The 17331-nt window shown below is 31.2% G+C and overlaps 2 protein-coding genes across 2 annotated transcripts; one reads left to right on the top strand and one right to left on the bottom strand.

The window, feature by feature from the left end:
• Positions 1–3171: 3171 nt before the first annotated feature.
• LOC110812705 (Vacuolar calcium-binding protein-like protein) lies at positions 3172–5128 on the top strand. The gene is made up of 2 exons (XM_022039533.2): positions 3172–3331; positions 4297–5128. Exons 1-2 carry the CDS (start codon positions 3317–3319, stop codon positions 4720–4722), a joined length of 441 nt encoding a protein of 146 aa, XP_021895225.1. The 5' UTR covers positions 3172–3316; the 3' UTR covers positions 4723–5128.
• A 560-nt stretch (positions 5129–5688) lies between these two features.
• UPL5 (ubiquitin protein ligase 5) lies at positions 5689–14269 on the bottom strand. The gene is made up of 3 exons (XM_088206910.1): positions 12037–14269; positions 8844–9433; positions 5689–6332 (listed from the first exon to the last, which is right to left on the bottom strand). The coding sequence occupies exons 1-3, from the start codon at positions 13934–13936 to the stop codon at positions 6069–6071; spliced, it is 2754 nt and encodes a 917-aa protein (XP_088063036.1). The 5' UTR covers positions 13937–14269; the 3' UTR covers positions 5689–6068.
• Positions 14270–17331: the final 3062 nt, after the last annotated feature.

Genomic DNA, 17331 nt, shown 5'->3' on the forward strand with positions numbered 1-17331 from the left:
GCACTTCACTCTCTTATTTTACATCATGTTTTAAGTAAAAATAAATTAATTAAAAAATTTCTATTATTTTAATTAATTTAATTATTAACAAATATATTCATCATAATTCTTATTTATTAATTATAATTTTTTAATATAAAAAAATAATTAACGTCCCGTCATTTTGTATTATTTTATTCAATAAAATCGTAATAAGAGAAAAATAAAAAATAAATAAATAGTTCGAAGGCTAACTTAAAAATAACATAATCTCTATATTAAAAATATATAAATTAATTTAAGAGTAAGTTTTTTAAAAAATATATATTATTAATTTAATATTTAATGTGATTCATATGTATTTTAATATACACTATGTTTTGTAGTAAATATTACAAGGTTGCCACTTAGAAATATTATTATAGAAAATTTTGAGATTTATATATATATATATATAAAGTTCTTTTCATAGTACTATACATTAATTATTATTATAAAGTTTTTCTTATTGAACAAACAAATTGCATTCTCGAGATTCCAAATAAACAAAATCAAACATAAAAATAAATATGGAAGACTAAGAATGTACTCATTGCATTTTGATATATTGCATGCAATGATCCATGCTGTCCACTAGCATACATACATATATATATATTTAGGAAAATATAGTATATATTAATCTTTTATTAAGTTAGAATTAAAATCTCTAATATAAATCAGAAAATAGATGTATTATAATATGTTTGTTGATATATATATATATATGTATGTTTTTGGCAATATTAATTAATTACCTATATTAACTTGGTTCTTGATTTACTCTATATATATATATATATGTGTATTAGGTTTTTTGGTTTTGGCAATATTAAGTGATTACCTAACATGACTTGGTTCTTGGTTTACTCAAATCAGAAAAGCTAAGACTGTATTGTTCCCATGTTAATGTATGGCATGCATGTGATTTTGTACCTCCATCAAAAAATAAAACTAATATATAAATACAACAAATCTTTACATATTACACTATAAATATATATATATATATATATGCTCCACTCTTATTCTTAAGGCTAAAAAAGTTGATCACGATCTCTTTAATACCATCAACTACAATGAAGTTAATGATACGAGCAATGCATCTCGGACAAATATACATACTCTCTGGAATACTAGTTTTCGTGTTTTTAAATATTTTTTTCGAGTAAAAAAATTGCAATATCATTTGTACTAGTATTGTCAATAGTTATAATAAAAATCTTCTCGATTTTTCAATAATATGAGCACTTCTCAATTACTTTATCAACGAATTCATCTTTTTCACTCGAAATTAGATAAAAATTAATTATTCTGTCGTGTAATTTTTAATTACTGTTAATAAAAAGAGAGTAAAGTATGAAATACATAATTGATTTTTTTTAATAGAAGTCCACGTGTTTATAGTAAAAGAAACTCTATAATTCTTAAAGGGAGAGTCTGAGAGAGTGACCGAATAATGAAAAAATTAAGTTTCGAAACTAGAAATTTAGCTTTATTTATTATTATATATACTATAATTTAAGAATAAAACATATATAAATAGTAATTAGTTATTCGGGACTAGTGAATTAAAATCGAATCGATTAACTAAATTTAGCGTCATAACCTGTTTAATCGAGTTGGACTCTCCTAACTGATTCAGTTTGAACTGCTCTTTTTCAATCTATTTTGATTCTGCATACCCTCTACTTATAAGTGTCAAACCGATTTAAACTATACTTTATAATTTTGGATCAATTATATTGAAGTGATAAAAATTTTCAAACATAATTATAATTAAAACCATCGTCCAAGAAAATTATAATTTAATTCTTCCATCATTTTTACCACTAAACTTTTTATATATATATTTTCATTGATATATTTTTTTTTTTACTTTATTAGCAAAAACTAATATATATATTTTTTAATTATCTCAAATAAAATTACTTATTATATTAATGTTTTTATTATTATTTCGTAATTATGGTCTGTGATGCATATTAATTTATTGTTAGACTTAATTAGTAGATGTCTTCTCTACGCAATGACTATATTCATGTAATTTTTTAAAAATTATACATTTAGTTGTAGTTATATTAATATTTTTTTAACGATTTTGACTATTATTATTATCTTAAAATATCATATCAGTTCTATAATTTATTTTTATTATTTAAATTTTTATTAATTTAACGTTATCATAAAATATAAAAATATATAATTTAAATAATATAAAATTTTAGCCGTTTAACTTAATATACAGACGTTTAAAATAGCGTATAAAAATATATAAATAAAATATAAATAAAACATCAAGTCATAAATCATGTGTTAGTTAGAAAAGATATATTAATTTCTACTTAAATTTAGTTTTGGAGAAAATTATTTAATTTCTTTATTTGGGTATTTTTATTTTTGTAAGAAAATTAGGTTATAGTAAACTTTATATAAATGTGATAGACCCCAAGAGTTAAAAATACAGTACAAATATAGTAACATGGTAAATATAAAGTAATTAGTGACTGTTGAGAACATGGATGCATGATAGTCCCAAATTACCTACACTTGTCCTACCCAAAAGAAAAAAAAATTATATATATATATGTATATATATGTATATGTATATGTATATGTATATGTATATATGTATGTATCTAAAGAAAAATCATGATGACAACTTATACCAAAAATGGCCTCCATCATATGCCATTGCTAATCCCTATGGTGATTAACATTAATTTAATCTTACAAATTAAAGTTTATTAATTAAAGATTAATTATGTAAATTTTTTATTTTTTTTTTTCAAATTGGTATTTTTTCTATAACAATTCAATATAATGAATTAACATTTAATTAATTGAAAAATTATTTCTTTAAAATACAAATTAGTAATTAATAGTTTATTTCTTAAAAATAATTATGTTTAAAATCTTACATAATTAATTAAAATTTCAAGATCTTATAATACTTTAATTTGAAAAAAATAAAGGTACAGAAACAATTACAAGTAGACAAAGGCAAATGTCCTCTCTGTCAGTGACATGAGGTGTCAATTTGATTAAAGAATCTTTTGGGTGTGCTTATTCACCTCACTCTCCCTCTCCCTCTCACCCTCTCTTTGATCTATTCTCCTTTCTTTTATTATAAGTATAATTATTATATATATATATATATATATATATTTGTATCCTCTCTATATATATAGCTCTCACACCCATCTTGCTCTTCACAACCCTCTTTGATCTCCTCTCTTGATATATCTCTCTCGCAGATCTTCAGAGTAGAAGCTTTTGTTTTTGTTGCGCTCTACAAATGGCCAGTGTTGAGGTAACAATTACCTAAAACAAAACAAGTGATACATATGTATATATATATATATATATATATGTATGTAAACTAGTTAGGTTTGCTGTGCGGTTTTATAGCGATCATCGTGATCATCTTCATGCTGGTTTTTATAAGCTTTTTGACCCAGATGCTGATCATGCTTGTTTGATGTTTCCAGATTCTCTGACTTTCTTCTCTTTGATTCATTGATACAAAATTTCACCTGGGTCTACTTCAAAATAATCATGTATATATACATATATTTTCATGTTATCAGTTTTAAACAAAACGTGTAGTAGTTTTAGTTGCTTCTCTCTTCTCTTTCGTTTGTTTTTTTTTTTTTTTTAGTCATGCCTGATTAGTATTTACATACCTATACATATATGTATTGTCTCTGTATATGTATGTATGTATGTATGTGTAGCATAATTATGAAGGAAAACCAGTATAGAGAAGAAGTTTCTCTTGTGAAAATTTTCACTCTTAGCCTCCTCAAGGATAGGCTAGGGTTTAAACATTACTGGTTCTCTGATGTAAAAATTTTAGTTCTTATTTGATGGATCTAGCTTCATTGTTTAGATATAGATCATTATATATATATATATATATATATATGTATGTTGAGTTCATGATAATATCAAAATATGATCAATATTAACATCGAGAAGATCATGATCTCTTGTCTACTTCCATCATTTGGTTTTGGCACAAAAATCATTTTTGCAATCTGTTCTTTCTTAAAGGATCTGAATCGTGTGCGTGCATATACACACGTATACCCACACACAGAACAAAGCTCTGATTATATACTTTTCAAGATCCTATAGCTCACTGAATTATACTACAGTGAGCTTGTTTGTTTCATCGAGCTGGTTTGTTGTTTATTATATTATATGATTGATATATATATGTATATCACTGTACTCCAAAAATTATATTAATAAAAGAGAGATCGGATATTGCAGGTTGAATCAGCTCCCACAACATTACCAGAGAGCGAGGCGCCACCGGCAACCAAGCCAGTGGCTGAAGAGAAAACCACACCAGAAGAGCCAGTGGCTGCGGCGCCAGCTGAGGTAGAAGCCGTTCAAGAGCCAGAAGCACCAGCGGAGGAAGCTCCAGCTAGCGAGCCGGAAGAACCAGCCGCCGCGGCCCTAGAACCCGAATCTGTCCCCGAACCCGAACCCGAACCGGAAACCAAAGAAGTCGTTGAAGAAGAAGCCAAGCCCGAGGCAGAACCAGAAGAAAAAGGAACAGACGAAAAACCAGCAGAGCCAGTTGCAGAGGAGGAAGCACCGGTGACGGCGGATGCTCCGGCGGAGGAAGAGAAGCCAACTGAAGCTGAACCAGAAGCCAGCACAGAAGTTCCAGTGGAGAAGACAGAGGAATAAGCAGTGAGAAAATCAGAGAAGGTTGAGGAAGATCCATTTCTAGATTTCATTTCATTATTATTATCATTAGCTTTTCATGGTTTATGTTTTTCTTTTTCTTGAAGAATTTGAATTGGGACCCTTTTTGAATTTGGAGAGCTAGAATACGTTTTTACAGTACTTGGGTCCATATATATATAATCAGAGAACCTTCCTCCACATTTGCATATATAATATATATACACATATATATATATATAGCCATAGGAGAGGAAGGAAGTTTGTTTGAGGGTCTGGTATTTGGGATGTTAGAAAGTTTGATTGATCTTTATTGGCTTCTCCAAGAAGAAGGGTTCATATGAGAGTTTGATGTTGTGTGATAATGGAGGTTTGATCTCTTGATTTTAAATAAAATGGTTTTGTACCATATCTTTTTGTTTCTGTTTCATGATTATTAAGCTTTCTATATTTATGATACATACATATACATACATATATAATGGGCTATACAATCATGCACTATATCGTTATGGGTTGTAATATATTTTATTAATTAGATAACTTACATATATCAATTATAATATAATTTTATAATAAAAACATATAAAAATTTAAATATCTAATCTTTTACAGAAAAAAAAAATATTAACTATCAGATCAAAGAATATTCTCCAACAAATAAATAGTTATATCAAAACTTTAGATATAAAACAAGTGTAATATAATATGTTAATATTTTTTAAGTAAAAATTTTGGTATCAATAAGTGAGAAATTCTATCCGATCAGTCTAATTTTGGTGGGTCTATCTACAGTCATGGTTTGTTTTTTTTTTTTTGAATCTTGTGACAGTTTATACCCAGTGACAGTTTAAAACATTTTTGAGGACTACATGTCCCAAGCTGTAAGTAATTAGAAGTATAAATCTCAACTGAAAAAACCTAATGAAAAATTTCCTTCCAAGAAGATTTTGAGGAAGAGGAAGAGGATTTTACTCTGAAAATTTCTATGGACTCTGGATGTCATTGCATAATCTGTGTACTTACAGGAGACGAAGACTACTAACACCTGGCAGCTGCAACTAGCAAATCAAAGTCTATGGAAGCAAAGAAATTCTCCACATTGCTTCCAGCTTTATTTAAAGCTATACCTATATAGACAAATTGACCCAAAATGACAAAAACTGCAATGACATCACCATCTTCATCAAGCAAAGACACTTAACTACAACTTTGCAGGTCTAATCACAAAATCTGATGAGATTCTCCTATCTGTACAGCCTGAAGTACAAATGATCCTATGTGCAGTCAAAAACCATTTTTTCCTTTTATCTTTTTAACCCTGAATTCGTTGGATGCAACCAGAAATTTTACCATGTACCAAAGCTGCAACCAATGTGTTCTTGGGTTATGACATGCAGACGTTCGCTCATGATGGCCATGGAGGGGTAAGGTGGGAAGCAAATCCGATAAAAGCAGGTGTGAGATGAAGGAAGACGATCAATAGGATCTGAAGACATGTAAATGTAGAGTCTTGATGCCAAGCCACGAAAACCTTCTACTGGCAAATGCTTCACAGACGTCCAGAAGAAGAGAAGGATCCTTTTCTGCTCCGGCGACATTCCTCCAACAATCTGGAAGATTTGGAGTGAAAATATAAGTTAGTGTTTAATTAAAAACAGCTATTGCTTCTGCATCTATAAAACTGTGTCTTCAATCAATAGAGGTTGGCCTTGTTGATTGATTAGATCCTAAGCTCCAAGTATAGGAAAGCTAGTTTTGGTCTTCATCCCTTCCATCCCTTTTTTTTTAAATTAATGGGGAAGAAAACTAAGGCTATGTCTGAAACATATATAAGATTTTAAGTAACTAGTTTGCAAATCCATGCTTCAATTAAAAGATGGTGGAAATTCCCCCTAAAATGATAAAAGCTAGTCCTGATGCAATTTACATTCTCTCCTAGTTAAAATAAATATAAATTTATAAATAAATTTTGCACTTTTTTCATTCAGCTCCACATATGACTAAGTATGACTTAAGGCAACAAAGGACCCATTATCCATGTATAAAAAAATGGGTTATATATTCTTGTGAATATATCCAAAAAAAGCTACCTTAGAAAACCAACGCCTTTGCGCCTCCCCTATATTGCAAAGTAATACATATACTTGTTCTGCTGTCTCGAAAACCAGGAATTGCTTTTGAGTTATTACATGTAGACTGTATATTGTTTGCCTTTACAAATTAACCCCAAAAAAATCTACAAAGTACCCTAGACCCTCCTCATGAGAGAGAGGAACTGAATTGACCCTTCAACCAAGAACAAAGTTTCTGAACCAGGACCTCTAATCTTAGGGAAGAGGAAAATAACACTCCCTTAGAACCTCGTCAATTTTCTCTTTCCAAAAGGACCCAAAAGATGGACTATGGAATGAGGGTATGCCAATTCTGGCAGTTCCTTTAAATCCAGATACCTTCCTGGCCCCAAAGCTCCAAAAAACTCTCCCACTCCCTAATACCTCCGCCTTGTATATTTATGTATTTGTTGCATCCCCCCTCCCCCCAACCCAAAAAATATGTATATGAGAAAAAATAATATAATAAAAAAAATATTCAGAGAACATCAAGATATTACAAAAACCAAACATTACAATTTAATATTATTTTTGCAAGTGTATGTAGGAAGTGTAAAAGAACATCATAAGGCTTGTGTATAGATAAAATAAACAAGTATAAGAAATAATGTAAAGATTTATGTCATCTAATCCTGATATAGGGTGCAATCATCAAAGTTCAATATGACATTAAAGAGAATGAGAATAAATATATATAAAATTAAAATTTACCGTACGTTGGTATTTTTTCCCCACTACCCTGTTCACTCTCAACAACCAGATTACAATTAAAACCCCTAGATTGTCAAGCTTCATCACATAATCATGAGGTCACAAAGCACCACATCAAATCATCAGGTACCAGTCACATGCCCCTTATAAAATAAATCAATGAAATTGCATAAAAAATTAAAACATCTCCTTAACCAATTTCAATTGAGGGAGAGTGGAAACAGAGAAAAATCAAAGAAGAATTGTAGGAAACAAAAATCTCTCTTTTTTTAATTTAATGATTATTTATAAGGGGCCAAATGATTGCCATATCCTATTCAATTTGACTAAATGGAGAAACCTCAAGGTAACAGAACACAACCAAAAAGAAGACAGAATTAGACTTTGGAAAGATGCCAAATACAATTGGTGAAACTGTAATTTGCAGTTTCTTTAATAAGATCTATAGGCTCAGAGTTAACCTATCACCTAAGCCATAAGCAATCAGAGAAAGAAACACAGGAGTAGCAGGCAAAAAGACAATTGATGATACATCAGAAGATGAACTTCCAACAGTGGGCTCTAACGTTTCATATTGATCAGGTGAAGCCCACAACATCAATGACTTAAGAAACCTCAATCAACCTATAGCCTTCAGTGAATCTAGTTGGATGGTCAAAATTCCTTGGCCTGTGAAATTAACAAATTTAAAAAAGATCTTGGGCAAAGGATAACAAATATAACGATAGTGAATCCACTTGCATGTCAACTATGTAAAAAGGAACAACAGACTCCAAGTACAGTAAACTTTGCTCTGTAAATGAAAAGACAATTAGAATGAAGCTGCCAGAAATTTCTAACGAACAACCTCCAGGTGAGTTAGTCACGTCCTAGCCTCTATAACTGGAGGTCTAGGGTTCTACTCTTGCTTCAGCAATTAAAAAGAAAAACAAATTTCTATAGCAAGCTACTAAATTCTCCTCATTATTTTTACATATTAATTAGATGTGTGAATAACAAGTTTCTAGAAGCATCACTGCATTTTGACCTTATCAAAGTCCCTTCTGAATCCTAGCTAAATGATATAACCAACATCATGTTAATTGGTCATTACTTTATTTCAAAAAAAAGTTAATTGGTCTTTACTGGACATCTCCTAGTCCTCAAGCCTAAAGGTAATTGCAGAGTTCACAATTAACAAGCAAATAAGGTGAAGACCAGAACAATGAACTTCAGTTTGCTAGATTCTAAAATTCAGCACTATTTTTCTTTTGGGTCAAGCTAGTTATAATTTCAAAACATAATCCTGCAAGAACATACCTTCCAAAACCAGGCTATTTGAGGATCAGTTTCTTTGTAGCCATTGTACTCAGTATGAGCTTTCCAGTCTTCAACGCTAATAACCCTTTCACTTCCATATAGCATCCGATCAAAATCTTCCAGTTCTAAACTCTCAAAAAAGAACCTCTGCAGGTGCAAGTCGGAAAGAATATCGGCAAAACCTCGGGCAAACTGGGATAGTTGCGGAGAAATAGATTTGACAAAGCGATTCTGAATAAGAAGGTTTACATACTCCTTCCTGTTCCTGCTATTGACAACAATGCTTGCCCCACCATAGCAAAGCTCTTCAGATCTCTTTGATCCTAACTCCTCAATTTCTCTAACAAATGTCAGTGCTAAAGCATCTGAATCAATAAAATCAGCATCCATCTCCAGAATCTGCTTGCAGCTACTGTAAAAGTAAGGATCTGCATCCTTTGTGTCTTCAAGAGTAACAGACATTCCAGCCAATTGCACAAAAAAGACACGATCAAGGAGCACACCCACTTGCACTTTATGCATCAAAGCTAATGCGATCACTCGACCAGAAAACCTGAAGTAGTCAAGGTGCAAAGGGTCCACCTTAGATGCTGCATATACAAAGAAAGTTTTAAGTAGTGTATTCCATCTTGTATAATAGGCTCAACCTAGATGTATCAGTATGCACATAAAACGAAATATCAATGTCTCATGCATAACAGTAAAGAAATCACCTGATTAAGTTAAAAAATCCATAGGCAAAGTAGAACGCAATTAAAATTAAGGTGAGTATTCCTTCCTTCCTTCCATGTATTTGGATAGGTTAGTATCCCTTTCTTCCTTCCATTTATTTGGAAAATTGATAGCGTCACTTGTGTTTCACACCAAATTATGAGTTCAACTAGTCAAAATTGGTAAAATCAAGTCAAGGTGGAGCCTACAGATAGCATTACCAACAATGACACATACAATAGTACTGCTGCCTAATGCTGTTATATTAGCTGTATTATGCATTTTACGAAGTCCACAATTGGAGGAAGAAGAAGGATTAAGAGCTGGGCTGCTAACTGCTTACTTTCCTTTGTTTTATTTTACCATATTATGTCTATGATTGTGTTAGTGTCTTCTTGGGTGGGAAGCTTGGGTAGTAATGTTTGAATTTTTCTTTGTTGGTCGCCTTAATGGATAAGCAGCTTCTAATATTAAGGAAACAATTGTTATCCTAGTAATGGATTTAAAATTGTCAGCAAGAAATAAGGGTTAAGCAAAGAATTCTTTTTAGAAAATTTTCTTTACTCTTTCAAACGCAATCTTCAGTTCTCTCTAAACAAGCCCACACCGGTCAACCCCGTAACAAGATCCTAAACCAGGGCGCAAAGCCCTGTGCTCAGCTGATTCCCATGAAGCAACAGCTGGTGAAAGACTATCCCAATGAAGGCAAACTTCATACTTAGCACCTCTGGCTATTGAATCCAATAAGGATGGGAATCCAATATTCAACGTTTGTACTGTGGCATAAAGACTCTTCATGGATGTCATCTAGATCGTATTTTACCATATAGTTCCACTTGCTGCCAACTTTTAGCAGACACAGAAGTAAGAACCCATGTAATAGAGACACCTAAAATTTCAAGTGGCTACAACATTAAATTAAGGGAAAAAACTGAACTACCCAGAACAAGGACCCTGCTTGACAAACTCTTACTGAATGTTGAACACCAGCACCATTACTTTATCTTCAATCACTAGGTTTAGTCACCTGGTTAATTATAAATCCAGGAAGTGATACCAATTAACACCAATAACATAAATCCAAAACCTGAATATTTTGCTCAAAGATAATCCTCTTGCTTGACTAGGATTTAGAAGACTTTGTTGACATTTTGATTAATTTGTAAACTATCCTTTAGCACAGGGGCAGCAGCCCTTGGTACTTTGAATATAATCTTTTTTATCTCGAAAGAAATCAGGAACTACCCATACATCAAGACAACAACTAAGACAAATTCAAACGTTAAAAACTACCTAACTAGATTTCCTGCTCTAACTGACACTAAAACGATACATAGACATAATAACATAAATTGTTTTTTAAAAAATAGATGTACAAAATATTAAACGCTTAGCTGTTAGTAGTCCAGCCTTTAGTTCTTCTTCTTCCTCCTCTTGTAGACTTTGTCAAATGGCACAATACCAGGGCTCATAAGACTAGGATAGTAACCATCAGGAACTGCCCAAACCAATATGGCAGTTACTCAAGACAAATTCACACTACAAACTACCTACCCTATAAACTTCCTTTAATCCTTCTTCCTCCTCAAGTAGACTTTATCAAACAGCACAATATAGGCACGTTCATAGCACACTCGCCTTGAATCCTTGGGGATGAGAATTAAATAATTATGAATTAAAGTGGAAATTGGGTTCCTGCCCCAAGTAGGCAGAGAAGTGAGATCAAATATAAAACATAATTTAGTTCTATATGTTAATAGTAATATAGATTAAGGGTGAAAATTAAGGGAGAGTGAAATATTAATTCAGCCAAATACATTGAAACAGTAACACATGCAAAACAAAGCACTTAACTAATGTAGCAATAACTTTTTGTTCAAATAAACAGTTCAAAAACAACTACAAAAGCAATTCTCATGGAATCCTTCGCATGACCATAATAAGCCCCTTAAACTTTTCTTATCAATCTCTAGCAAACTACATCCAATGAGTAAACTTAATACAAGATACACAAGATGGATTTTGAATTCACGCAGTAAAATGATACTGTAGCCAAGGGTCTAAACACGGTAAAATAAAAAGTTACAGTGTGTTTATGCTCAAGGCTGTAAGGAAACTAGAAACCAATAGTTTTAACCATAAGATATTTCGATTTATTTATACAAGTATAAATGATCTTTATTGATAAGGAAAGGATTCAAACCACGGAAAAAATTACCAAAATTAGCATTAGTATCCAATCCAAAGTATTCTGTAGAGATGCTGAAAACAACCATGCTGCCAACTATCATATTTCAAAATTCTAAATTAGTTATGAAGCCCGGATCTTATAACTATATTCGATCCTATTCCAGAAAAGAAATGCATCATATTCCAGAAAGCAACAAATTGATCAATGAAGAACTTTTTTTAACAAACAAAAAGAAAAAACAGCGAAGCCAATTTTAGAGGAAAGTGGTGCATCTAGCTAGAGGAAGCATACCAGGATTAGGATAGAACCTTCTCCGATCATCTGGACATGCAACAAAAAGAGCATTTTCTGGATTGAATATGGCTTGGCATACCAAGAAAAACCACTCCCGCAAAACCCCGGGACCTGTAGCTTCCTCATTCTTGAATTCCATGAAGAGGCCACCATGCAAGGAATCAGGTTCTGCACGGGCTATATACTCAAATGACTCTGCCAACAACTGGGCCCTGTCAATGAGCATCTCATGCAGTTCCTCGTAATCTTCTTTCACCTCCGGAAACATCATCATGGTTAAGTGTCTCCTAGCCTCAAAATCTGTGACATCCTTGTGCTCAAGAATCCACGTATGATCATCAATCCTCTTTGCATATTTAATAATTAGGGCACAGAGCGAAGGCTTCCTACTACGCAAGACATCCCAGAATTTTTCTTCAGCACCCTTATAAAGTTTAGAAATTCCATTCAATTCCTTCAGGATGGCAAGGTATTGAGACCATCCAGAATGGATGTATTCGTTTTCCAGAGTTCCTCTGGGAGCCAAAGATTCCACCATCTTAATTAGGCACTCATCCATTTTTATCAACAAGTCCATAAATATAACATGGAGGCACTCAATTTCCTCTCCAAACACAGGACTGTCATAACCCCTCTTTCTCAATGGCAAAGAAATGGGACCCTCGAACCCAGCCTGCCCCAAAATGGCACATCGCAGAGGAAGCAAGAAGGCTGTGAAATCACGAACATCACTCAAGGAAGGTCCTAGGCTGATGGCTGACTCCATACTGGAATTCAAGTCGCTAACCAATCTATGACCTAGCTCCCTAACAAAAGGGAAAATCTCTTTTATAATGATCGACCCTTTAACCTCCTCCCCGTACTTGAGTCCACTAGAAATGCCAACATTTTCCAGCAAAGAGCCCAATGTACTACGGCACAATTGGTACAAGGGCTCCTCGTGAGCTACCCTCCTAAGCAACTTACAGAATTCTAAGATTATTGGCGCACACTGATTGTGTAAAGGTTTGGACAGTACATTTCTACCAGTATTCAAGAAATGTTTAATGGAAATATCAGCACAATATTTGTTACCTTCATGAGGAGAAACGTACAGCATAACTAGAGCCGCCGGGGCCGAGGAGGTCATGAAAATCTGCAAATGCCCAATAGCTGACTCGGTATCGTCCTTCGGCGTCATCTGAAGAAATTCCGTCATGCGATTCTTGATATGCTTGGCGCTCGACGGTACCATTTCGCCCCTGCAGAGGCGCCAGACGACAGAAACCATGTCGTCAATTACTTGCCAAGCCTGCGGATGCTCCGTGCTCCTCATCCTGCCCACGAGCTGTAACCCGGCGTCGTTTTGAATTGCGCACTCGGCCAGCGTCTGCTCCCATTGGAGCTGCTTTCCCCTGTAAATTAATCGCTGCTCGATCACCGGGATCCCAGTCATCACTTGAATTCTCTCATGCAAAGACTTGACAGAATCCCCGGGATTCGCGTGGACCACCGTCGTGTTCCCCTCCGACATCATCCTGATGAAAAATTGAAGTCGACTCAACTCAGGCCGTGCCGAGGCACGAGACACAAACTGCGCAGAGGACGACGACGAAGCCGCCGAAGATGATGATGACGAAGGTCGGAGAACATAGCTGGCACGAGAATCGACAAGCGGAGATGAACCGTCGGACGAAGAATTGACGGCGTTAGGCTCGTCCTTACGCATCTTCACGGAGATTAAATCGGAGAGGTAAGGGTTTTCGCCGTCATATTCTTCTTCGTCATCGAAAAAAGAAGCGTAATCGTCCAACTTCCGCTTAGAAGGAAGACGGTGCTCTGCTGCGGCTACTGCGGCCGCAACCTGACGCTGGTGAGCAGCAGAGGAATCAACGGTGGAGGATTGAAATCGAGACATTTGACGGTGGGATTCCCCCGCCTCTTACGGTGGGGGTGTACACATGAAATCGAAGCCTCAAACCCGGAAAAACAAAAAAAAAAACCCAACACCGAAAACACCACCACCGCCAAGAAAAAGATGAAAACCCTAGAAACTTCAGGTTCCCAGTCTCGTGTTCGGAGTGAGAGAAAGTGAAGCGGCCAGACACTGAATCAAATATGAAAATGATCGGAAGTATCGTTCTGCTACCCCCCTTTACACTTTTACACAGCCGGCATCCCCAAAGACTGCCATTCTACGCTATTACATTATTTATATACACATATATACATCAACTATTCACATATACATTTAATATGTGTGCATATATATCCCGATTATATTGTATCTCCCGTATTGATTTTACCAAAATGGGTTTATGAGAGCCGATTAGGTGTATATCGTTCCATGGAATCTCCATTTGTGTTGTGTTTGATTGTCGGCTTCTCTGGCTTGCGTTTAATGGTGGTCTCCCAATCTGCTCAACATAGGACTAATTTATTTTATATATAAATTAAATATTAAAAAATAACAAAATATTAAGTATTTCTTATTTTAAAAATATTAATTCATTAGAAAAAAACCTTTTAATTACTAGTATAAATTTAAAATTATTTAAAAATTAAATTAAAATTTTATTATTCTACAATTTTAATTATATGTAATTATGTTTAACGTTCAAATAATTTTATGCTGTTATGTTAAAAAATTTCAATTTAATACGATAACCATAAAGACATAACAAAAAATGTGAATATTTTTTCACATAAAATACACATTTATAACGGGTACATAATTAGTTATCTCTATATACTATATATAGTAATATTTGATATTCATATGATTTAATGTTATTATGTTCACAAAATTTAAATTAATATAGTTACTATAACGACAAAATAAAAAAATACGAACATTTTTCACATAAAATGAGTATCTATAAAAAATATATTTCTTTATACATTATGTATTACCATATCTGATATTCACATTATTTCGTAATGTTTAGTTCAGATTTTTTAAATTAATATAATAATTATAAATACGAAACAAAAATATTAATATTTTTTCAAATGAAATGAAAATATGTCAATGATGTATTTTCTTATATGTTATGTATTATAATATTTAATATTTTAATAATTTCATATTATTACGTTCATATTTTCAAAGTTAATATAATAACTATAAAAATGAAACAAAAAATATAAATATTTTTTCACATGAAATGAACATCTATAAAAGATGCATTTCCTTATATAATATATATAGTTACGATCGATATTCAAATAATTTTACTTTATTATATTCAAATTTTATAAGTTAATTTAGTGACTGTAAAAATAAAATAAAAAATATGAACATTTTTTTACATTAAATGAATATCTATAACGGGTGCATAATTAATTATCCTCATATGTTGTGTATATAGTCATATTTAATATTCAGATAATATAATGTCGTTATATTCAAAATATCAAAATTAATATAGCGACCATAAAAATGACCCAAAAAATGTGAACTTTTTTTACATAAAATGACCGTCTATTAAAGAGTATGTAATTAATTATCCTCGTACATTGTATCTTTTGGTTGAACAAATTATAGTAATATTTTTTGAAGTAACTATTAGTTATCGTGTTGAGTTACTTCTTAAGTATGTAATTAATTATGTTAAGGATTATTGATATGTTATGTTTGTGAATAAAAATACCGTATACAGATTAGCTGCTCATATCAGATATAATTGTTGGACGATGAATCAAGTTATAATATGAAATAATTGAATTACTAATTTTTATAGCATTATTGAATAACGTTGTCATAACAAATAGATATTTTATTCGAATAAACCGAAATATTATTTATTAGTGAAACCAATTGTAATTTACTTATTTAATATAGAAATTAGATATTAAAAATGAATAAAATATTATTAAATTGATTAATTATTTATTTTGAAAATATTAATTAATTAGAAAATATAAATTTAATTAATTTCTATAGCATAAATTTGAAAGTATTTAAAAAAAATTAAAATTTTATTTTATTGCACTTCCAATTTTATAGTCATGTTTGATATTCACATATTATGTTCAAAATGTTTAATTTAATACAGTGACTGTAATCACGAAAAAAAAAATGTGAATATTTTTTTACATGAAATGAACATCTACTAAGAAATGCGTAATTAATTATCTTTATATGTTATACTTTTTTGTTGAATAAATTACTGTTATATTTTTTTAAGTAACTATCAGCTATTACATTGAATTACCTTTTAAGCATATAATTAATTATATTAAAAATATTAATTCATTAGAAAAAAACCCTTTAATTACTAGTATAAATTTAAAATTATTTAAAAATTAAATTAAAATTTTATTATTCTACAATTTCAATTATATGTAATTATGTTTAACGTTCAAATAATTTTATGCTGTTATGTTCAAAAATTTCAATTTAATACGATAATTATAAAGACATACAATTTTTTTTTAATATTTTTTCACATAAAATACACATCTATAACGGGTGCATAATTAGTTATCTCTATATACTATATATAGTAATATTTGATATTCATATGATTTAATGTTATTATGTTCACAAAATTAAAATTAATATAGTTACTATAACGATAAAATAAAAAAATATGAACATTTTTCACATAAAATGAGTATCTATAAAAAATATATTTCTTTATACATTATGTATTACCATATATGATATTCACATTATTTCGTAATGTTTAGTTTAAATTTTTCAAATTAATATAATAATTAAAAAGACGAAACAAAAGTATTAATATTTTTTCACATGAAATGAAAATATATCAATGATGTATTTTCTTATATGTTATGTATTATAATATTTAATATTTTAATAATTTCATATTATTACGTTCATATTTTCAAAGTTAATATAATAACTATAAAAATGAAACAAAAAATATAAATATTTTTTCACATGAAATGAACATCTATAAAAGATGCATTTCCTTATATAATATATATAGTTACGTTCGTTATTCAAATAATTTCACGTTGTTATATTCAAATTTTATAAGTTAATATAGTGACTGTAAAAATAAAATAAAAAATATGAACATTTTTTTACATTAAATGAATATCTATAACGGGTGCATAATTAATTATCCTTATATATTGTGTATATAGTCATATTTAATATTCAGATAATCTAATGTCGTTATATTCAAAATATCAAAATTAATATAGTGACCATAAAAATGACTCAAAAAATGTGAACTTTTTTCTACATAAAATGTGTAGCACCCGGAAAGGAGGAGGAAAGAAAAAAAAAAAAAAAAAAAAAAAAAAAAAAAAAAAAAAAAAGGGGGGGGGGGGGGGCAC

The sequence above is a fragment of the Carica papaya genome, chromosome 7 (assembly GCF_054855325.1).
Source record: "Carica papaya isolate Zhongbai chromosome 7, ASM5485532v1, whole genome shotgun sequence".
Classification (NCBI taxonomy): domain Eukaryota; kingdom Viridiplantae; phylum Streptophyta; class Magnoliopsida; order Brassicales; family Caricaceae; genus Carica; species Carica papaya.

Excerpts from the sequence above, each read along its gene's own strand:
- UPL5 (XM_088206910.1), bottom strand. The coding sequence starts at position 13,936 with ATGTCTCGATTTCAATCCTCCACCGTTGATTCCTCTGCTGCTCACCAG. Across the intron at positions 9,434-12,036 it reads AAGGTTCTATCCTAATCCTG|CATCTAAGGTGGACCCTTTG; the intron begins GTATGCTTCCTC and ends TTGTATATGCAG. Across the intron at positions 6,333-8,843 it reads AAATAGCCTGGTTTTGGAAG|ATTGTTGGAGGAATGTCGCC; the intron begins GTATGTTCTTGC and ends CAAATCTTCCAG.